Source organism: Podarcis filfolensis, assembly GCF_964270895.1.
Source record: "Podarcis filfolensis genome assembly, chromosome: 1".
NCBI lineage: Eukaryota > Metazoa > Chordata > Lepidosauria > Squamata > Lacertidae > Podarcis > Podarcis filfolensis.
The window spans coordinates 94,651,585-94,675,064 of NC_139604.1; the positions used below are offsets into that span (position 1 = coordinate 94,651,585).

At 42.5% G+C, this 23,480-nt stretch overlaps 1 protein-coding gene across 3 annotated transcripts in view; it reads left to right on the plus strand.

The window, feature by feature from the left end:
- Nucleotides 1-22,602, plus strand: part of PLCB2 (phospholipase C beta 2) — a 51,638-nt gene extending 29,036 nt beyond the window's left edge. For all 3 annotated transcript variants that reach the window (XM_083610987.1, XM_083610989.1, XM_083610988.1), the window contains 18 exons: nucleotides 263-357; nucleotides 859-955; nucleotides 2,730-2,814; nucleotides 3,645-3,769; nucleotides 6,324-6,478; nucleotides 7,105-7,269; nucleotides 8,936-9,035; nucleotides 10,266-10,370; nucleotides 11,574-11,659; nucleotides 12,994-13,096; nucleotides 13,318-13,389; nucleotides 14,462-14,675; nucleotides 16,115-16,292; nucleotides 17,813-17,889; nucleotides 18,355-18,450; nucleotides 19,831-19,888; nucleotides 20,687-20,773; nucleotides 21,922-22,602. In XM_083610987.1, the coding sequence (XP_083467113.1) occupies nucleotides 263-357; nucleotides 859-955; nucleotides 2,730-2,814; nucleotides 3,645-3,769; nucleotides 6,324-6,478; nucleotides 7,105-7,269; nucleotides 8,936-9,035; nucleotides 10,266-10,370; nucleotides 11,574-11,659; nucleotides 12,994-13,096; nucleotides 13,318-13,389; nucleotides 14,462-14,675; nucleotides 16,115-16,292; nucleotides 17,813-17,889; nucleotides 18,355-18,450; nucleotides 19,831-19,888; nucleotides 20,687-20,773; nucleotides 21,922-22,182 (2,159 nt within the window). In that variant the 3' untranslated portion in view covers nucleotides 22,183-22,602. The remainder of the gene's footprint in view (nucleotides 1-262; nucleotides 358-858; nucleotides 956-2,729; nucleotides 2,815-3,644; nucleotides 3,770-6,323; nucleotides 6,479-7,104; nucleotides 7,270-8,935; nucleotides 9,036-10,265; nucleotides 10,371-11,573; nucleotides 11,660-12,993; nucleotides 13,097-13,317; nucleotides 13,390-14,461; nucleotides 14,676-16,114; nucleotides 16,293-17,812; nucleotides 17,890-18,354; nucleotides 18,451-19,830; nucleotides 19,889-20,686; nucleotides 20,774-21,921) is intronic.
- The last annotated feature ends 878 nt before the right edge of the window (nucleotides 22,603-23,480 follow it).

Here is a 23,480-nt window from a genome sequence, read left to right on the forward strand (position 1 = left end):
GGAATTTCAGATCCTAAAGAAGATTTTAGACAAATAGCTGGCAGATCTTGGTTGCAGTCATAGGTGGCAACTCCATGGGGCACTGGGTGCCTGAGCACCCATAAAATTCCCCATAAAGGGACTAGACACCTACAAATTTCAGTGCCAGGGCCATGCACGCTGCATCACACACATGGCCCCGGGCACCCACCATCACGGGGCCAAGTTGGTACTCCTGGTTGCAATCATCACAAATGAACTAATTTCTGTTTTGATTTATCAGTGAAGTCAGGTGAGGTGACTGAAGAAGTATCTGAAGTAGAGGAAGACATGGGAAACCTGGATGAAGAGGAGATTAAAAAGATGCAGTCTGATGAGGTACAATTACTGCTCTTAGTTTAAAGAACACTTTAAAAGTAACATGTTTTTGTTTTTTAAAAAAATCTTCCTACTTTCCAGCTGTTTGGTGGAATTGTGCTTTCCACCTGTCCAGGACTGGTCCAAGACATTGTGCTGCCTGGAAGTCTACACATTCCCCACCCCCTGTTCTCTATGGGCCAATTTTGTCCTAGCAATATTGCTGAGGCAGGGGAGCAGCTGCACACACCCCACTCATTTGTGCACTCTGGTCCTCATCCGACTAGAGAGACACACAAAGGAGATAGCTTGCTTCTGCATATCTGTGCTTCTCCAGCTGGATCAGAGCAAACTATACTCAAGGAAAAAGATACGTGGTTCTCACTGACTGTTCTTCTGAGTTCTACCCACTACTTTCTGATTCTGTTTAGGGCTGTGTCTGCCACTGGGCTTTATCAATAAAAACCATTCTGTCAGTCTGTATGATATGCCTTTTCCTCTAACTGTCCTAATTTTGCTTAGGGTACAGCAGGTCTAGAAGTGACAGCATATGAAGAAATGTCCAGCCTGGTTAATTACATCCAGCCCATCAAATTCGAATGCTTTGAAAACTCAGCACGTAAGCAAAGATTTATTGTCTCTGTCCTATTGAATGTCGTGTTTTCAGGTATTTAGAGCTATATACTCTATCTGCATGCATTTAGTTGTCATCTGTTGGCTCCACTGTAAAGGCTGAACAACAAATTACATGCTTTTGGAATCCTGTGTAGGGAAAAGAAGTCTTCCTAAGATGGTGTGGAGCAGAGAAGGTGGCAGCCCAAGAAAGGTGTTAAATACCTCCCTCTTGCTGATTCTGTGCTCCAAATCACCTACTTCACAAAACTGTATTTCCTTGAAACAAAACAAACTAGTTGTTAAGGGTTTTATTTTAAGAAAACGCCGTTTTCTTAAGACTGGACAAAGGTGGTGTATCTGGAGGGGGAAGGGCAAATAGGCCAGGTGAAATCCAGAACAGGCATAGATTTAGGGCAGAGCAAGGCAAGGTGCAGTAGAAAATGCATCAGGTTTGGAGCACAGTCATGCAGCACTAACCAAAGCTACTAACCAGCCTCCTAACAGATTATTCCTACTTCCCTTTTATAGAGGTTATTAGGAGGCTAGAGTTGCAGAAGTAGGTGACCCTACATCCCAAAGCTGTGCTGACCTGTAGATAAGTGTTCCTGGCTTGCAGCCCCTGAATCAGATGCTTTTCTTCAGTATGGCTGTGTAAACCCAGAAAATTTCCCCTGCACCTGGAGTTACTCTGGTATCTGCCCCAATGTAATTGAGAACTGAAAGGGAGAAGATTGCATACTTGAAACCATATATCATGAGCCATGTTTTCATTACATCTGCCAAAGCATATCAAAAGATTCATGAGCTTGGGTGAAGTATTGAGTGTCCTTGAAAGGATTTATGGAACTGATGGGAAGCCTGATGAAATGCTGAGCTTCCCCCCCTCCAAGTTTTGATTCCCAACTGATTTAGTGTCAGACAAAAAGCTGGGGGATTCTGAATCCTCATATTTTTACTAAATAAAATTGCGGACTACATAAAACTCCTGGAAAAGAAGTCTGGAAATGGAACAAAGGACTAATTAAGATTATGCACTTACTATAAAATAAGCTGCTTCTTCTAAAAATATTAGGCAACAATAGCTGATTCTACTCCAAAAAAGGACCAGCAGCTCCAGATCCTTTATACCAATTACTTCTAAGCCTTCTGCCCCTTTCCTGAATCTAGAGTAGCCATTCCCATCTTCAAACATAGCAAAGCAATGTAGGTGGTCTCACCTTAACATAAGCAGAGAACTACTGTCACGCTATTGCAGAAGCCACACATGTGGCAAGGCCTCCTGAACTAGGGCAGATAGGTGGACAGGTTAAATGCATGAAGAAGAAAAAGAGAAAGTAAAAATAAATAAATGTCATGGACAGGTGTAGAAGGGACACCGTGGAACACTTTGCAGTGAAGTTATGGGCACCATCCCTCTAGGTTTCAAAAATGTGCCAATAGTCCTTGCAAGAAATGCTGTTTACCCACAGATTTGATTAGCAGTTGATTACTGATTACTTCCACAACCAAAACACTTGCTCAGGTGATACTGTCTGAGGGCTTCAGTGCTGCTTAAGCAACTCCCTTGGGAAACTACCATGCAGAGAAAGGTCCTCAAATCAACCTCCATCAAAACCCAAATCAAACTTGATATTTCGTACTACTCTGAGTCAGAGGATCATGCATAAACAGTGTCTTTATTTGTGAATAGCAAGGGGCTGATAGTGAAGAAAATATGGTAGAATAGGAGGATCTGGAGCATTGGGCATGATTTATGTTTACCTTGCTTGTTTTTCCAGAGAAGAACCGGAGTTATGTCGTTTCCTCCTTCACTGAGATGAAAGCTTATGACCTGCTGACCAAATCGCCCATCCAGTTTGTAGAGTATCCTTTTTCTTTTTTCTTTGGCGCACCTGCAAGTGCACCTATTCACATATTTAAAAGTTCATTCTAGGTCATGTCACATGCAGCCAATCATAATGTTACTGTCTGGAAACAAGAGGTTGTATCCAATGAAGTTGTCCTGTTTGCACAAGGACTTACTATGAAACTGAACATATCTATCTCCTCTCCCTGTGTGGTCCTACACACACACACACACACACACACACACACACACACACACGATTTGCTCTGCAGGATTTAGGGAAACCCCAGAACAGATCTGAGAATGAACTGGGGAGGAAAAGGGGACGCTCTGTTCACACAAGTGGAAGTCCTTGCATGAACAGGAAAACTTCGGTGGATAAAATCCAATAATGTGAACTACTGCAATCTTCCATGACTCAAAGCCAGTTCCCAAAATGGGTATTCCTTAGAACTATTATATATAAGGTGTACCTATTGATTTCTATAGGATTCACACAGAAGTCGTTGTTAGCTTTGCAGCACTGTGATATTAAACTTTAGTAAACCTTTAAAAACACTTTAGCTGTGTAGTGTTCTCTTCCAAGTGCTGGGCACAGCAATGCGGGGGGGGGGGGGGCGGAGTGCAGGGTTCACAGCAAAGTTTCATGTTCCACCAAACAAGAGCCAGGCAAGTCAAGGTAAATAAAAACTTCAGACTGGTGAAGTAAGGGAAGAGTCAGAATATAGGCAGCACCCTGGACAGCTCCATGAAAAGCTCATACTGGGAACCCTGTAAGAGCAAAACTGCCAAGGGCACATATACTGCAATAAACTTCGGAGATGGAACTCCTATTAGGAAAATTCAGCTACAACAAGAGGCAGATGAGCCGAATTTATCCCAAGGGTACGCGGATGGATTCTTCTAACTACATGCCTCAGATGTTCTGGAATGTTGGCTGTCAAATGGTGGCATTAAACTTCCAGACAACTGGTAAGTGGTGCACCTCCTACATCCCCTTCCTGTTCATAGGCAATCAATAATTTTCTGACTCTTTTAATTTCACCACCACCCATAAATTTCCCAGAGCTGCTTCACTACCCTGCTATGTCTATGTCTTTCTTTGCCTTTTCTCTTTTCTTTTCTTCATTTGTGTTCCTTCATTTATGTTTATTATTATTACTGGGTGTTCCCCCCTATATTGGATATTTCCCCATATCACCCAAAAATGCAAGGGGTCAACATCAAAGCTTGCAGCATTTAATTAGAGATCTTTCCAATGCAAAGTCTCAACATGTGCTGAAGACAGATGTTTTCAAAAGAAAGGGCTGCCAGCTGTGCAGTTTGGCAAACCTGATTTTTGCCATCCCCTCCAACCTGCCGAAGCCCTGCTTCCTTCCCAAAACTCTGCTCCTGAGAGTTGGGAGACTCTCTGGAACAGAATGGGATGGGGCTGCAGTATTGGGGGGAAAGGCTGGTGAAAATTAGGTGCCCCCAATGTGCTCATGGAAGGGCTTTTTGCTAAATTAAACCTACCTTTGGATATAATCCAGGTGTCCTTTCAAAGGAAGCAGGTGGGGTCAAAGGACTGCCTGTAACACAAATGAATCTGTTTCCTTTTGCCTCTAGGGCCAGTCCAGAGCCATCTGATAGAATATGGCGACCCAGAAATGAAGTTTCAACAGGCATTTTTTACATTCAGAGATATAGATATAAAAGTGACCCACAGGACTTACATAATGATACAAACATTAAAGCCAAGTATAAAAAACCAGAACAAAACTTAAAGCTAAAAAACAACCCCACAATATATATAAAAAGGCAGGTCTAACACAGAACACAGCCCACCCTACTAAAAGTTAAACAAGAAAGAGGCCACAAGTATTCCTATTACCTAAAATCTGAGATTGATAAGGACAAATTGCCACAGGGTGATTTTTGTCCCTGATAGAAATGACTATATAGACTCACCCTAGGGCTCAGAACTTCTTAAGACTGGGAATATATAGGATGCAGGCAGGGAGGGACATTGGAAAATAGTGGCAATATCAATACTTCTTCATGGAAAGGCGGAAAGGCATGACTTCAGGGTGAGCAGCTTAAAGGCAGGAAGCTAAATCAGCATACATAGAACAGTAAGTGGAGCTCATAATGTAATTCAGGCAGGAGGGCACTAACCTCTTTGGATATTGAATGGCCAGGTACAACTGAAGCAGAATTCACAGATTCTATTCAGATGTGAGGTTTTTTGTTGTTGTTGTAATGGGGGAAATGGAGTATATATTGTGTATATTGACAGTACGAGTGCAGCACTTCATCTTGCCTACAGCAGTTACCATATGTTGCTGGTGCAGATGACATTACCAGATGCTTGTTGCAGTGCTAATATAGCAAGTCAGCGCACACAAGGGATGCCTGACCTGCAGTGGATGTGTAATGTAATGCAACATCTGTGACCTCCCTCATAGCTGCAGCCTTGCAAAGTTTGATCTACTCTCATTTCACTGTGAGGAAGGGAAGGGGTTCAGTCTCCCTTGGAACACAATGACCAGTATGACTTCTGTTCCATCTCTTCAGTAATTTTCCTTTCTTCCTTACACTCATGCACAGAAGAGCAGAGTTGTGTGATGAGGAGAAGAGTGGGAGGAAAAGGAAAGGATAAAGTGAACAGATGGGAACTTGCGGGGAGGCAGTGTAATAAATTTGGGAGAAAGGGAGGCAGGATGAATCAAAAAAAGTACACAAGAGAATGAAGGTGTCGATGGAATTGTAAGAGGAATGGGACAAGGAATGTAATGAGAAAGTGGACTGAGGTGTTCATTCATTTTAAAACTGGATACCCAATAGAAGATATTGGATACCCAATAGAAGTGGTAGGAAGATGCAGTTTCCTCATTATCTTCAAATTCTTCCTTATTAGTTTGATTTATTGTCCTATGTATCTCAGTGCCTATGTGCAAACATCCACCAGCACTTTACTCATGAATGTTTTCCTACATCAGTATCATTTCCATTTAGGAGAAAGTTTTATATCATCACATGTGACAAGTACAGATGTGCTTCTTTCACCACATGTGTATGGTCAATTTGCAGCTTCCCAGCATGTGTACATGGAATGAAACAGACATGCAGCTTTCATACATGATGGTGCCTATATATATATTTTTCTACACATAGGTGACATCAGTGTTGGAACATAATTATTACATCTATCCATCTCATGAAGTAGGATGCTGTGTGGAGTTAACTCTGCAATAAACCGATTAGAATGCCAGGGGGTTTACTCCTGAGTAGATGTGTGTAGGAGTGCACTCATATAAAGGTGCCAGAGCAGTTAAAAACAAATGGGCACTTTCAGAATCTGTGCTGGAACGTGGGTAAGCCAATAGGTACCAAGATGGCTAATCCCCTTTATGTAAAGCACACTGAGGACTCTGAAATGAATATGCTGCTGAAGCACAATTTCGTCTGCTTTTCATTCATACTGTACATACATGCTAACAGACACTCCTACCTGTTTATTCCTGTTGGCCTGCTCCCTTAACAGATATTCCCATGCAGCAGAACCTGGCTCTCTTTGAATTCAATGGGCAGAGCGGCTATATTCTCAAACATGACTTCATGCGTCGCCCAGATAAGCAATTTGACCCTTTCTCTGTGGATCGCATTGATGTGGTGGTGGCGAGCACACTCTCAATAACAGTAAGTAACAAGTGCTAGGTTGCTTCTGGATTTAGAGCCCTTTAAACAGGGGTATAGTCCCGAGGCCCCGAGACATTTATCACCCAGCAAGGCTCTTCGTGGAAAAATGCACCTGCAGTAACCTGCAAAGTGGTATTTTGAAAAAGGCTAGTTTCCTTCAGTGTTTAAATGTAGTGAGTCAAATGAAAATGGAGAATGAGCAATAGAAAGATGACACAAGTAGCACTAATGCAAGAAAATGCATCTGAAGGATTAAAGTAGAGAAGAACAACAAACCAAGGACTTTTCCCAATGAACTAATTATTGTGTAATCATCCTGATTTGTTTTCACAAAGTTTGCATGGAGGTTATACAACATTGTACTGAGCAGTCGTTATCTCACATTTGGCAGCTTTTCAGTGTGTTTTCCCATCACTTTCCTTCCTGCAAAAAGTTAAAGTTGTGAGATGAGGGGGGGATTGTTGCACCAGAGTGGCAATTTCACTTTAATTGTGCAACATGAATTTTGCCAGTATGTAATTGAATTCCATCTGCAATATAGTGACAGTCTCTAATGATATAACGATGGATGATGTAAACTGGGTTTAAGTAAATGCTCCATTGATCTTGTTTCCTTGTATTCGTAGATACTTTCTGGTCAGTTCCTCTCAGAACGTAGTGTGAGGTCATATGTAGAAGTGGAGTTATATGGACTGCCAGGTGATCCAAAACGCAGATACAGAACCAAGATGTCACCAAATGCCAACTCAATCAACCCTGTATGGAAAGAGGATGCTTTTGTCTTTGAAAAGGTAACAGTGCCTCATGCAGCAGGTGTCTCTTCTAAGAACAAGCTTCTTTGACAGTTCTAGACTTCCATGGACTGAGGTCAACTTTCAAACTACAGTGTAAATAGGGTGTGTGGGGTTGAGTGATCTAGGAGCCACTTGCCTATATTTTACATTTTCTTTGACAACTTTCATGCACAGCATTTTTTATAATACTGATTTCCTTCTTCCTAGCAACCTTGTGAGGCAAATAATTGACATTTCCATTTCACAGATGGAGAATTGAAGCTGAGAGACTCAGGCTTATCCAAAAATTACCCACTGAGCTCTTGTCTGAACAAGCTTTTTAAAATTAAAATATTCCAGATCCAAGTCCACTGTTCTTATTTTATGAACCCACAAAACATTTTGTTCTGTGCTTTTAAAGTGGAACTTGCAAATCAAATGGACTATGGAAGTATACACTTGCTTTGTTGAACTAGAAGGCATCTTAATTTTATTTAACCCTCATGTATAGATTGGACAGCATTATTTTGGATGTTTTAGTTGACCCGGTCCTCTTGTATTCCTGTAATAGTAAGGACATTTCTAGTTCTTAGTTCTTTATCTCAAGGAAGGTTCTTTTTTCTATTAAAAAAAAACAAATTCCCCTGAACCTCCCATAATAGAAGTCCCCTCCTGCTTATTCTCATCAAAGTAATTCTTAAGAGCTGTCTCAATTCATTCTCTAATGTCCTGATTAGCAAGCAAAGCTGGTTTAAGAGACCAGGAATGACTCATTTCTAACCATGAGCACAATGTAAAAGAAGTTGAGCCAGATGTGTAATCTGTAATTTTTATAGAGCCAATATTTGTGGATGTTACCATAGTGCGTAGTGAGCTGGAAGCCGTAACAAAATTGATTCAGGTATTTGTTTTAAATTGGTATGAAATGAAAAGCTCACGTCTGTCAAGTCAAATTCACTCTGTGTATCTCGCAGTCCCCACCTCTCAAGGAGGTGCAATAGTTTTAAGTTCCTGCGATAATTGGAGGAGAGATGCTGCCTGACATGTACATTTTGTAGTGAGAGTCCCTAATGTTTCAGTTTAGATCACCTCCTAAGATAACATCTTCCTGTGCAAAGGAGTGAAGTTTTTATAGTGAATGGTGAGGAAATTTAGTTGTCTGTTGTTCAGGACATAAACTTAGCCCACTGTGAGCTGTTTATTTAGGGTTATCATGTTTAAATCAGCCATACTCCTGTTTCAACATTATGAACCATATCTCATACAGTCCTTCCTTCTTTCCCAAAACACATATTCCTTATCACACACACTACCTCTGGTTATTGGGGGGGGGGGGAATTGTGTGCTAATAAACCAAAACAAAATACGGAACACTAAGCTGTTTTTTATGCTCTGGCATTTACTTAGAATCAATTAGGTTGATACAATGCTGCATACAAATCAGTGTTGTGCAACTGCACAAGCACTATGTTTTCTCAGCCAGCTATAACCTACAGGACACTAGTAGGTTAAAGAAAACTTATTAGTCCATTATTATAGGGAACAGAACTAGCAAAAACAAATGAACTGGAAGTGTAAAAGAAAATACTTGGACAATCCAGGAGTTCATGATTCTTGAGAACTCCATTTTCTAAAATATTTTAAGTCAATTGAAGATAAGCATCATTTGATTCTTTCTTGACAGATTTTGATGCCAGAGCTAGCTTCTCTCAGAATTGTGGTTTGGGAGGAAGGAGGCAAGTTCATAGGGCAACGTGTCATTCCCATCACTGCTGTGCGTTCAGGTGAGAATGGACTATTTTTGAGATTTCTGAAAATGGACTTACTTTCTTCACTAGATCATTTGGTTGACTGGTAATTTTTCTGCATGAATCCATATGCCCTTCATGTGTTATAGGATATATGTAGAAACTGCTAGTGGCAGTGAGCTTTGTATTTGTTTCATATCTCTGTGTGTGTAATCTCTGCTGGTATTAAACTTGATGCTTATTAATTTTACCAAATGCCCTCTGCTTCTTCCCTTTTTATATAACTCAATCATAGCTGCATCCTCTGTTAACTGAAAAATCTAGCAATTTAGTCTATTTGTATATAAAAGCTGCTTGGTCATTTTGCCTGTGCTTTTCTAGAGTCCTTTCACTAACTTCCACCCTATCATTTCCAGAGCCATAAATATTCATAGTGAGAATGTGTCATGGTTTGTATATGAAAATTATTGTTTTCCTCACCAGACTGAGACATTGCCACAATTAATTGAAATGAACGGAGCTTCCACAACTATAGCTCAGTTGGTAGAGCATGAGACTCTTAATATCAGGGTCATGGGTATGAGCCTCATGTTGGGCAAAAGATTCCTGCATTGCAGGAGATTGAACCAGATGATCCTTGTGGTCGCTTCCAACTCTACAATTCTATTATTTGTGATTCATAACTCCTGGCCATTTCAATAGGACTTATACAGGATAACTTTCTGAGGGCCTGTGCTCCATGAGTCAGCTCCCATGCCCACTATCCTTACTGGCAGGGCCGGCCCATCCATGAGATAAGGTGAGGCAACCACCTCAGGCAGCAGGATCCAGAGGGGCAGAAGAGCCAGACTCCAAGGAAAGCACTGTGGCAGCAATGGTTGCAGTGTGCACCCTGGAGGTTGGATCCATCATCTCCTCAGTGCCTACCCCCCACCATGCCACCTCCACAGCAAATTGGAGGTGCTACTGGTCTCCCCACACACTTAGTTCCTGATGTAGATCACTATTGCCCCTTGTTTCTGATGTGGATCTTCACTCACCCCTTCTCCCCTGGTGGGGGCACCATTTTGTGATTCACCTCAGGTGCCAAAATGCCTTGGGCCAGCCCTGCTTACTGGTACGCAGAACCTGCCATTGCAGGTGACTTGCTGCACCTTGCATCATCTGAGGCTGATTTCTGATTGCCTCCAGCATTTTCCAAAACAGTCCCTCAGTAGCATTCTGTTTGCCACCTGTTTCTATTGGGATATGTGCTTTCTGTTTTAGGCTATCACCATGTTTGCCTTCGTAGTGAGAGCAACATGCCACTTACAATGCCTTCTCTCTTTGTGTATGTGGAGATGAAAGACTATGTTCCGGATTCGTGGGCAGGTACCGTATTCCAAAAACCTGAAAGAGGGATGTAGTTATCTTTTTTTTGTTTAGTGGCATCTTCATAATATCTACCCCAGAGCAGTTTACAATGAAAAGAAAAACTACAATGATAAAATGTACAATGGCTCAGTTAAAATCAATACAAACTAGCTAATGACGTATTAATTAAAACAGCAGAATGAAACCTGCAGATATTAGCAGAGTTTAAATTGCATCACCCTTATATTAAAAATGTGCATCATTCAAATGCCTGAAGAAATAACAATGTCTTCCTATGACATTTCACCGAAAAGATAATCCAGCAGATACCTGGGAAGGAGTTCCATATTGGGGGTGCCACAGATCTGCCTTCTTGATCTGCGATGGTGGTGACACTCTGGGAGGGGGCTCAGTAAAAGTTCTTAATATTTGGGCAGGTTAATATGGGAGGTGATCCTTACAGTATCTGGATTCTGTGCCATGAAGAATTTCAAAGGTTAAACCACCACCATGAAGAAAAACAAGCTAGCAGTGTAGACCTTACTAGAAAATGGTCTGACCATGACAACTGGATCACAACAAACCCTCCACTACTGGCCCGCTTTCACCAACCCATTACAAGCACCAGATCCAGAATGTGACTTGCCAACTCTGTAGGCCCTTTGACAACTTGAGGCATGATGGTCAGTTGGTCATTTTTTGTAATAGTTGTTTCTTAAGGGCTGGCTGAGGTATGCATAAATCCAGTGATTTTCATAAATTTCTGGGAGGGGTGAAGTGGAAATGTGTCCTGAAGTTTGGCTCATGTGGTTAGCCATCTCCTACCCATGAGGCATGTGTCCCAAGAACACCATTGCTTAAAGAGATACACCCCTTTTTCAGGGTTTACACCAGCTTAAGTTCCACTGGGCTCAGCATAGCCAGCTGGGATGTAGGGGATGCTGAGATGAGGATGAGAGAGTTAAGCTGGTGTAGCCCAACTGTGCTGAAAACCCCTGGCTTATCCAGATATATGCTGAATCCTAGCCTGTTCATCCTGACAGAATTTGCAGTAGGGTTGCTCCCTTAATGAACCTGTACTATTATGCATGAATCTGGAGAATTGAGAGACTCAAAACTCAGGATATATGATCTCTAACATATTCCTAGAAGCATAGCAGTAAGGAATAAGTAGGAGAGGGATGATATGATGTTGTTGAAAATCCTGGATTATTTTCCTAGATCTCACCATGGCGCTCTCCAACCCAATAAAGTTTTTTAACGCACATGACAAAAAATCAGAGAAGAGCCAAGAGGATACTCCCGAGGTGAGTTCCACAGATACTTTTATTTATTTACCTACTCAGAATAATTGCATTCCACTTTCACTTGTACGGTTCAAGGCGACTAACAGCAGAATTCATGCAATAAAAGCTGAAGTTACTGCAAATGGCACGTGTCAAAAATGCCTGAAATGGTAAGTAGAGAAAACGTGGAGGTTCCATCTGGGTTTTATTTGCTTAGGGGAGTCAAGAGCAGGAATGTGGGAAGGGAACCAGTTCTTAAAAGGATACTTTTTTGCCCTAGGAGGGGCCTACAGACAGAAGCTGGCAGCAGAATTTGGATCATGAGTAAAGTTCAGATCCCAAGAATAATCTTAAAATGATGGTCCAGAATTCTACCCATTTTGGGTATTGCAGAGTTGGCTTGAACCACATGCAATTAATTTTACAAGGGGGACACTAAATGAAAGGAATGAGTGAACACACTTGGACTTACATTTTTATTAGTTTCCTGCATGTGTACAATGACATCACAGCATCCTATACTGTGCATCTTTAAATGTGTGCATTTCCATATTGAATTAGAATATCCATTTTCCATAAAAGGAGAGGCAGCCCCAAATGCTAGTTTTCTCCATGGAGAAGCTAGCTACTGGCAATTTAAAAAAATGAACATTCATTCATTGGGATAGGAAAACCTACACCCACTAGATCTTTTTAAAAAATTCAAATAGGATGTATCTGGGGACTATTTTTCACATCAAAAGCAGTTGCTTCAAGCATTACATACCGCATTAATTGTATCTACAGGATTCTTTGCAAGAGTTAGAGATGGGAAGGCATTCTGAGCATTGTGTTTGAAATTATTTATGCCACTGCAGGCAGTTAAGGTTTTAAATCAATGGATGGCTTTGACTGATTGACCAAGTTAATGGATTAAATACTGCAGTAACACACACTTCCATAGAAGGCTCCTGTGCCTGGCACATTAGTGCACAACTGTACTAGTAACCACAAGCATCACCTTTCCCTGCCACAAGCTGCAAGACAACCCCCTCCTCAATTCTAGTGTATTTATTGCTTGTTCCTGAATCTTCTGTTCTGCTTGCCTGTTCAGCCACATAGACACAAGCCAGTGTCTCCTCAGCTTCCAGCAGGGACAAGAGGGTGCCACCACCAACCAGACTAAAACCCAAAGTCCACAGTGATGCAAGTTTGCAAGAAGATTAGAGATGCACCTTATGGCTCTCTCTTATGCCTCCTATAGTTTCAGTGTGGCAAAATACACAATGCCATGAAGCAAAACTGAGGGGGAAGTGTCCAGTTGTTTCTAGTGATCTGTTTTGCTATAACTGATGCACAATTAATTTTTGTTTTAGGGGCCTGACTTGCAAAAAAGTCTTTCATCTGTTCAACTCAATACCAACGGGATACATAATGCCACAGGGACCTTTAGTACTCCTCCTTCAAACGGGCCTGGAGGTAATGCTATGGATATGGTTGGGACTGAGCACAGCAGCTTAAATATACGCTGTTCAGATTCTGAAAAGAAATGATATTGATCCAGGAGACAAGAAGCAGGGTTGACATTTCTCATTTCATTGGGACTCATTTAACATGCTGGTTGTGATCAATTTCAGTGGCTGTTATCTTTCACGAGACAGAATAAGCTCACTCATCCGTCGTGTGTTTTTGCCCCTCAGGAACCCTGAATGGAAAAGGAACCTCGACAGGAAAAGAAGAGACCACAAAAGAACCTACAAAAGAACCTACAGGTATTTCTAATCCTGTTCCTGTTGAATGGCAACATTCAAGTTCAAATTACTGTAATTTCTGTCCTGATTTTGCAGGGACAGCCAATATGGCAACCTCCATATGTTGTTGGACTCCAACTTCCATCAGCCCTAGCCAGCATAGCCGATAGCAAGGTATGATGGGAGTTGCAGTCCTGCAGCACCTAGAAGGCAATATGTTGGCTAGCCTTGTGCTACTGTAACTGTGCTGGAAGTGAACTCATTACAAAATGTGAGGTAAGTCAATCACAGGCCCCGATTCACCTTTCCCCATATTCTTTTTATATCCTGCACAGAATTGATAGCAGCTTCTGGACATAGCCACAGAATCCTGCAAAGCACATCCCAACAGCATATTTTCATTTAAAAAAATGTTGTGGGTTGCAATCTATGCAAGAGGGGGAATCATTAACCCTCTACTCTGCCTTGCATATCTGGACGGTCCTGTGTCTTAGGAACGGCTTTCCAGAGGGCATGACAGACTCAGTGGAAAGGGGGCCAGGTAAGCCCTGTAGATGCACAAGACAATGTGGACTCCACTGTCACAAACAATACCCAACAAGGGCCTCTGACATTTGCAGAGTCGCATCTGCGCAGAACTCTTTCGTGGAGGCAAGTGTTACGTTTTCCCAGGGATAAAATATTGTGGTTTGTGTGCTGAGATGCTGTGATATATGTGCAATCGTAGGATCACCTTGAGAGGAGATGGGGTATACGCAGACATGTCCAACCAGTAGATCGCAATCTACCAGTAGATCCCCGGCTGATCCTGGGAGAGTGCGGGACCCTTATCAATCGTGGGATTAAATAAAAGTTTACTGAAAGTTAACAAATAAAAGCTGAAGAACTCTGGGCAATCCTACCCTTAAAAAGCTCAAGAACTCTGGGCTCAACAACTCACCCCAATCCACCCACCCCATGCATGCTCCTCCTCCCTCCAATGACAATGGGTAGATCACTGCCAGTTTTTTATACTTCATGTGGATGGTGAAAATAAATGGCAATTTAGTATCTTGTTTAAGCAGATGCATCTCTTTTTCATGCTATGTTTCAGAGCTGCAAACGGCGAGCTTTGAGGAGCTGCAGCAGATGAAGAATTTTGGGAAACTGTTGAAGAAGCAAGAGAAAGACCTGAAGGAGGTGGAACGGAAGACAGTCAAGCGCAAGGAAGAGCTGTTGCAGAAATATGCCGTCCTTTTCATGGAGCTGGGCACGCAAGCTGGCAAAAAGAAAATGCCATGCCCACCTAAAACCCAGAAAAAGAAAAGGTAGAAATTGGATCACGAGCAGAAAAGGCTGTGGGATCCTTATTGGCCATCAGAAGACTTGCTTTTAACTGTAACTTTATTTAATACATTTCTTTCATAATGTATGTATCATGGCATAAAAGGAATTTGTTCGACTACTGAGACGTTATAGGACTTTAGGCCTTTCCAGAGGAGAGAGATTTAGGTATGTGCATTAGAGAGAGAGATTTAGGTGTGTGTTACTGATTTGTGTGTTGATACTGTGTTAATCTCAGTGCTAGAAAAGAGTGTGAGGAGAAGCCCTTGGCAGGTGGCAGGAACAGTGTACTACTATTCTCAGTGGTATAGATACCTGCCACACAAATACACAACGAAACAGAAGGGGAATGCCACAATGACAAGGAAGGAAGCAAAGGTGCAATTCAAAGCACTGAAGAAAATCCAATCACAGATGTGTCTCATGTAATTATTTAATCACAAAGCTCAGAGATCCAAAAGTATTTTAAGGAAATGCCTCTTCACAAAGGGAAACAAAATAAAAGGGCATTTCTTACACAACAGCTGCAATAAACAGCTGTTACATAAACAGAGAATTACAATACCACAGTTTTGCTATGTAGCCACTTTCTAAATATGACAGCTGCAGGGTATAAAGGAAGCAAAATCAAGGATTAATGATGGCTCCACTGCTTAAAGAGCAAGTTATTTATATTATTTATTTGTAGGATTTATATACTGCCTTTAGAGTTCTGCTACTGTCCCACCCACTTACCATCACAGAGAAACATAGAATATTCCTGCACTGCAGGGGGTTGGACTAAAAGATCCTCAGGGACTATTCCAACTCTACAATCCTATGATTATGGAATTCTATAATCAATTCTACAATTCCATAATCACTGCAGAGTTGGAAGTGGCCGCAAGGATCATCTAGTCCAGGCATAGGCAAACTCCGGCCCTCCAGATGTTTGGGACTACAATTCTTATCATCCCTAGCTAGCAGGACCAGTGGTCAGGGATGATGGGAATTGTAGTCCCGAACATCTGGAGGGCTGGAGTTTGCCTATGCCTGATCTAGTCCAATCCCCTGCAATGCAGGAATCTTTTACCCGATTGTGGGGGCTCAAACCCATGATCCTGAGATTAAGAGTCTCATGCTCATAAAAATAAAACACAAACAATTCCCTCTCCCAGCCTTTCATCTTCCTTTTCATGGGGCAGGTGATGTTCATTTGGTCCTGAAAGGGGACAGTCTGACTGGCAAAGGCCTAATGGTTTCCCTGCCTGCCTCTCTTCTTTCTCACATGGCAGAATAAGGCCCATAATCTACAGCTGTTATAGAACATACAGGCAATATTATGCCATGCAGAGATCTCATGAAAAATGGCTCCTTGGTGGTACAGCAGTGAATTGGTCACAATATTAGCCACGTTGTGAGAATTGTTCCTCTTCTTCTGAAGTTGCAGGAAGTGGACTGTGGATGACAGCAGCTCAGGAAGAAACGCCGGTGAGATGGCAGAGAATCCTCCTGACAACAGAGTCTTGGAGCTGAAGGAGAAGCTGGAGAAAGAGCTAATTCAGCTAGGAGAAGAGCAGTATGATGCAATTCGGAAGAAGAAAGAGCTCCACGCCACAGAGGTACAGATAGGAAGTTTATTGCCCTTTCCTTACTTAACATTTGGCTTGCAGTACAGTGGTACCTCAGGTTACAGACACTTCAGGTTACAGACTCCGCTAACCCAGAAATAGTAGCGGGTTAAGAACTTTGCTTCAGGATGAGAACAGAAATCGTGCTCCGGTGGCGCAGCGGCAGCAGGAGGCCCCATTAGCTAAAGTGGTACCTCAGGTTAAGAATAGTTTCAGCTTAAGAACGGACCTCCAGAACGAATTAAGTTCTTAACCTGAGGTACCACTGTAGTTACAGGTCATCCTACATCAGAGTTCTCAGAGCAGCCCACAACAGGAAATGAAACCATTTAAAATCTAATAGCAATAAAAGCAGCAGTATAAATATAATACAGCATAAAAACATAAGTCACGTAGAGTAAGCACAGATTAAAGACAGATTAAAATGCCTGGGAAAATAAAAAGATCTTTACCTCACACTAAAATGGCACCAAAAAATGCCCCATGTGTGCCTTTTGGAGGAGGGCATCCCATAGTGGCAATGCCACCACTGAAAAGGACCTAGTGCACATCATTTGGTTAGGGGCACTCAGAGGAAGATCTTTGAGGATCTCAAGGCATGATGTCAGTGATCCCAAGTGCTACTGCCTGAACACAACTGAGATCATTTGGTTGCAACTGAGTAGTGTCAGACAAATAAATCTGTTCACAAGAAAACATTCAGCACAGGAATGGCAGGTAAGGGTGAGGGAAAACCATGTTTTCCACTTGCTTGTTCTGTAGATTTTAATATAAGAGAGCAGCAACATCTCATCCTCACTGCTATGGTTGTCTGATGTTCAAGTCAATGTGTCACAGACAGTGTCAAATACAATGGTACCTCGGGTTACATACGCTTCAGGTTACATGCGCTTCAGGTTACATACGCTTCAGGTTACAAACTCCGCTAACCCAGAAATATTACCTCGGGTTAAGAGCTTTGCTTCAGGATGAGAACAGAAATCGGGCTCTGGTGGCACGGCAGCAGCAGGAGCCCCCATTAGCTAAAGTGGTGCTTCAGGTTAAGAACAGTTTCAGGTTAAGTACGGACCTCCAGAACGAATTAAGTGCTTAACCCGAGGTACCACTGTATACCCCAAACTAGCTGTTATAGACCTCATGGGGGGGTCCCTATTTTATGGCTGAATATAGGTTGGAGCCAGATTTATTGTAGAAACTCTGCTCATGGGCTGTTCCTGCTGCAGGAAGGGAAGGCTACAATTTTGCTGATTCCTCCTTCTCCCTGCAGCACCCTTAAGGTCTGTTCCAGCTTGTCAGGGGCCCTTCCAGGGCAATGAAAAAGGTGGCACAACGGGCTGCAAACAGAAGTAGGAACTTGCAAAAATTGCCTCTTTCTCCCTTCCTCCAGCAAGAGCTTCCACTGGATAAAAGGCCCTCCCAGAAATGGAGGAGCAACTTGCAGTTTTAGAAAGAAAAGAAAAAGAGTAAAATTAAATTCTGACATTCTACCCTGTGTTTTAATCTTTGGACAGCAAATTTCTAAAATAATTGAGCTTGCAAGAGAAAAGCAAGCATCTGAGCTAAAGGCACTAAAGGAATCCTGGGAAAGGTAGGTAACAAAATAATGTAAGTTTTTTCCAGCGTTTTCATCTACTAATTTTGCATGGCTTAATTTTTGCTTGTCTTTTCCCTGCTCAGACTGGATTGCAGCTGATAGGAAGGGTGCAGTTATTTTGAAACGGCTCAGTGCGTGCAGTCCTGGTTGGTGCTAGTCTAGTTCATCTGTCGTTTGGCTGGGCAAGAAATAGAAGGGGTGGTCAGAAGGGATTTGCATGATGTAACCTGCACACAATACCTATGCATTTTCTCTCATTCCACTGGGATCATTTACCTCCAGCAAGGAACATTTTCAGGCCTGTAAACAAAGAGCATTATGTGGTGCTTCCTTTACTAACCTGTGCTCTATGACTGAAATGATTGAAGACATTAGGTAGACAAGAAGACAGCAATTTACAGAGATAAAAATGTGTTATTGCTGAAATCGATCAACTCTAGGTGATATCTTCCTCTACAGTGACACTAAAGAAATGAAAAAGAAACTAGAGGTGAAAAGATTGGAAAAAATTCAGACCATGGCTAAGAACACAACCGACAAGAGTGCCCAGGAAAGGTACTGTGGCAGACTGATTGGCCTCTTTCGAGTTTGTATCTGCTGAACTCTTTCACAGGGCTGGGCATTAGCTAGAAATAGAGATGGACAAATCTGTCAATTTTGACCCTCTAAGTCATGGGTCAGCAACCTTTTTCAGCCGTGGGCCCGTCCACCATCCCTCAGACCATGTGGTGGGCCAGACTATATTTTTTTTTGGGGGGGGGGGAATGAACAAATTCCTATGCCCCACAAATAACCCAGACATGCATTTTAAATAAAAGGACACATTCCATTCATGTAAAAACATGCTGATTCCCGGGCTGTCCGCGGGCCGGATTGAGAAGGTGATTGGGCCGCATCCGGCCCCCGGGCCTTAGGTTGCCTACCCCTAGTTTTCCTTTTTCCAGTCTTAATTTTAGATCTCCACATTTCTGCAGCAAATTGCAATTTATTTTTTTAATCCTCTTGAAAATTCACCAGTATTTTAGTGCAAATTTATCCTAATAAACACATTTTGACGCATGCATGCATTTTTGCAAGCAAATCCCAGTAATGTAATGCATTTTAATATTATTTTCACTAATATGTGCATTTTAATGCACCTTTCCTCCTAATATTTTTGTATATGGTTTGGACAGAGAACTGCTATTACAAAATTTGGAAAAGTGCACATTTTGAAGGATGGCCATATTTCAGTTTGCATATTGGTTCAAGAAGTGTGAATGAAGTAGTTAAAATGGAAACAAAACAGAATTTCTCCTCCATGCCTAGCTAGAAACAATTTTTTACTTGCAAAGAGCCTAAAACTTAAAAACAGTGTGAGAATTCTGGTATCCTGCTAAACCAATGATGGCTAACCTTTTTTGACCCAAGGGCCACATTCATCCTTGAGCAACCCTCTAGGGGCCACATATCAGCCATGAGTGTGACCCACACACTCTCCCACTCTCCCATCCTCAGCTGATTTGTGCTTATCACACACACTTCACATACCCTCTCAGCAATCCTGAAAGACAGCGATTGGCCTAAGGTCCCAAGTGAGTTTCATGGCTGAGTGAGAATTTGAACCTAACCCTCCCTGGTCCTTGTCAGACACGCGTAAGTACTACACAGCATATTCTCAGGTTACCACAACCCAATTCATTTGTGCAGGTTTCCTTAACTGATACACATTGCTATCATCACCACTACAGGGAAATCCTGTAAATCTATCACTTTAGTACAATTCTTTACAACACAATGCCTTTTGCTGGCAAATCATGTACCTTTAACACCCTGTCATTTTAATTCTTAACTGGGCATCTATGATAAACCTCTCAGTCATGACTAACTGAAGCGTTTCCCTGCTGAAGGTTATCATTATCAATGTGTGTTGATAGGGTGGTTTTTTCTCTACAGACTGAAGAGAGAAATCAACAACGCACACATTCAGGAAGTGGTACAGATGGTCAAACAGGTAAGGCTGTCACGAAAACTAGCTGGATAAAGGCCTCTGGCAAATCTTAGTCCAATTGTACAACGCAGAAGTACACTCTCGGGATCATTTCACTCAGCTTAGCTTAGCTTAGGCCTGAACCCCACTGGAACTTGAAATCTCCTGCTGTGCCTGCCCCCTAGGTCAGGAAGGTGGGTGGCCACAAAGGAGAGAGGTCCTTCTCACGATGACAGTATTAACTAGTTCTTTTTTCTTTTATAGTCCTTGGTTGCAAGCTGCTTTGGATAGCCATTTGCCCAGAAAAGTGGCCTTTAATATTTAAACATTTTTTAAAAATAAATAGCTATGCCTTAGCTGCTAAGAAATCCTGAGTGTGCACTCCTGCTTTGTCAGCTTAACACATTGCTGATGGACCACAGGGATTCATCAGGGGTGTTTCTAGGGGGCGGCCCAGTTGGCCTGAGCTCATCGTCTTCTTCTTTGCTGGGTCCCAGAATTCCTGCCGCTGAATCACTTTTTACTGAGCACACGGCAAAATGCAGTGCTAGTGTGAAATCCCACCCACTCACTAACTCAGTTTGCCCAGAGGCAGTCTATACCATTATGCAAACTTGTGCCCTGAGCCTATGCCCCAAGTACCTAGCAATAACATTTGCCGCTTTTATACTATCTGAAGAAGTGTACATGCACACGAAAGCTTATACCTAGAACAATCTTAGTTGGTCTCTAAGGTGCTACTGGACTATTCTTTTTATTTCGCTTTTATACTGTTGCTTTGAAGATGGTGGCTTTTAAAATACTTTCTTTCCCTGCTTCAAGATGAATGAAAAACAGGCTAGGGACCAAGAAGTACTGGAGAAAAAGCAGGCAGCCTGCCTAGAAGCAATCAAGGAAAAGGAAAACCAGGTAAGAGGATGGGAGAATCAAAGGTCTAGAATAGACCCAGAGATACCATAATTTACTCCAACCCCCTAAGAAGTGTCCAGCAGAGAAAGCCAACAATCCTTTTGAAGCCCTAGTTTTGCTATGGAATGGTTGAGATGAAATGGGTGGTTGACACTATCGCTCCTGAGCATCCTCTCCAGCTCTGTGGCACCCAAGTGGCTGCTTGGCATTCTGGGGAGCTTCAGGCAATGAAGTGAGTCAGACAAAGACTAGAGGGCAAGTGGTGCAAACCTCACTCCGAAGCCAGCTGGGCACTGACTAGTGCACATAAGCATGCAGAAAGGAAACAGCAAACAAATTACCCAGAGTTGGGAGTACCAAGGGGACCATTTGGACTGGGAATGTGGTGTTGGGCAGGGGTCAACAGCACAGCACTCACATACACCAGTGTGCTTGATTGTACTTGCTGTGTATGTGCTGAAGGTCTCAGCAAATAGCTCAGCAAAATGCACAAAGGACTGTTTGTTGTCCCTGCCTAGCTCCTGTTTGCAATGGTTAATCCTCTCCTACTTTGAACCTACCTCATCCAACATCCTTGCATTTCAGTGGATGCCAGGATTCGATGCCCACCCTCCTGTGCAGAGCTTCTCTTTGCGAGTTTACTAGTGGCAGATGTTATACCACAACCCCATGGCAGCCATTTTGTGCTTGTCCACACCACAATGACAGCAGCCATTTTGTAACGGTCACCCACAATACCTTCCCAGTATTCCATATGTGCTCACTGGTTCAAAATAGATCCTGACCTCTTGTGTAGGGTAAAGTGAGCCCACGTGATTCCAAAATCCCGGTTCCTACCCCCTTCCCCAAAGCTATTGGCTGCCGAGGTGCCTTGCATGAGAGAACTGGCATAAGGTGGGAGGGTGTACAAAGTAATCCCTCCCAATCCAAATATGGTCAGCTACTTTTCATTAAAAAAATGATCCTAATAGCTCCCCATCACAAAAGTGAGCATGCCTAATTTGGCCCTTAACAACCAAGGCTTTGTAAAACAAAGGCTTTTCACCCAGCAGCACCATTTAAAATCCCACAAACAAGCAGCTACTGGGCTTCTTCTGAGCATTTGAGCAACATGTGTGTCTCATGTGCTGACCTCTCTCTCCGTACAGCTGCAGCAGGAGGCATACGCAGAGTATGAAGGCAAAGTGAAAGCTCTCGACGCAGAAGTGCAAGTTTTAGTGAAGAACTGTGTGAAAGCTGATGCAGCCAAGAAAGAGGACCTATATGCTGCCAGTGAGGGAGGCCAGAGGCTGAAACAACAGCTACAAGAAAACAACCTGATACCTGTTGCTGAAAGATGTGAAACTCAGACGGCTGAGAATACGGCAGAGGATGAGGAATCTAGCGATATACTGGTGAGCAGGCTGTGAGTCTCTCACCTGACCCTGTTCTTAAGGCACAGATTTTTTTAATGACTCATTTTGTTCCAGACGTTACAGTTCCATAGAACTTAATGGGCTGTCTCTTGTCGCACTTCCATCAGCTCACTGAATCTTTGATTATTGTGATCTGGTAACCCAGATTAGTTTGCGTCTACACTGGAGTTTCTATCTTTCAGGATCTGTAGTGACAATACAGGATAGAAATAAACTGTTATGTATTGAAGTTCTCACCCTGGCCACCAGGGGGTATTGTGTATATAGTTTTCACTCAGGTCCATGTAAGTTAATTTAGGTGGGAAACCCTGGGCTGTTGTTGTTACAATGTTGACAGCCTATAAAAGCAGGCCGGCTGAGCTGTTTGCTGTTCAGTTCAGTTCCAGCTTACTTATAAAGAACTACTTGGAGAAATCTCTGTGTCGTCTGCTATGTCCACTCACTACTTAATATAAACTTTTTTAAAAAAAACCAAACCTGTAGTCGGAATACAAAAAGAGCCCTGAAGGATCAGAATAAATGTCAAGTTAATTTAGCATCCCATATCCCACAGTGGTTCAACAGTTTTTCCTGGCAGGGCATGAAGGCAATGGCTCTCTCATAGAGGTGAGGTTTTTCCTTGTCCAGGGCACGGTTGCCCACCCTACGTGTATCAAAGTCCAAGGGTTTATGACTGGTTTAACAAAAAAAGTGTCTTCTTTGCGGGTAATAGTATGGTCAAAAAGGAGGCCTGAAATAATTCTAGCTACCAGAGCACTCACAGATCAATTGCTATACAGTGGTACCTCAGGTTACATACGCTTCAGGTTACATACGCTTCAGGTTACAGACTCCGCTAACCCAGAAATAGTACCTCGGGTTAAGAACTTTGCTTCAGGATGAGAACAGAAATTGTGCTCCGGTGGCGCAGCAGCAGCGGGAGGCCCCATTAGCTAAAGTGGTGCTTCAGGTTAAGAACAGTTTCAGGTTAAGAACAGATCTCTGGAACGAATTAAGTACTTAACCTGAGGTACCACTGTAATCACTAAATCACTTTTTATGCACACATTACCCCAGGATATGTATTTTTAAGCACATTACTTAGTTAGTGAAAACTGCACTGCAAAATTCAGATAAGTGTAAATTTTGACAGATGACTGCATTTTGGTTCACACATTTTAGAAAGCTTCTGCCCTTCAGATATTTGAAGATAGCTATGCTATTTGAAGGGACGCGGGTGGCGCTGTGGGTAAAACCTCAGCGCCTAGGACTTGCCGATCGCATGGTCGGCGGTTCGAATCCCCGCGGCGGGA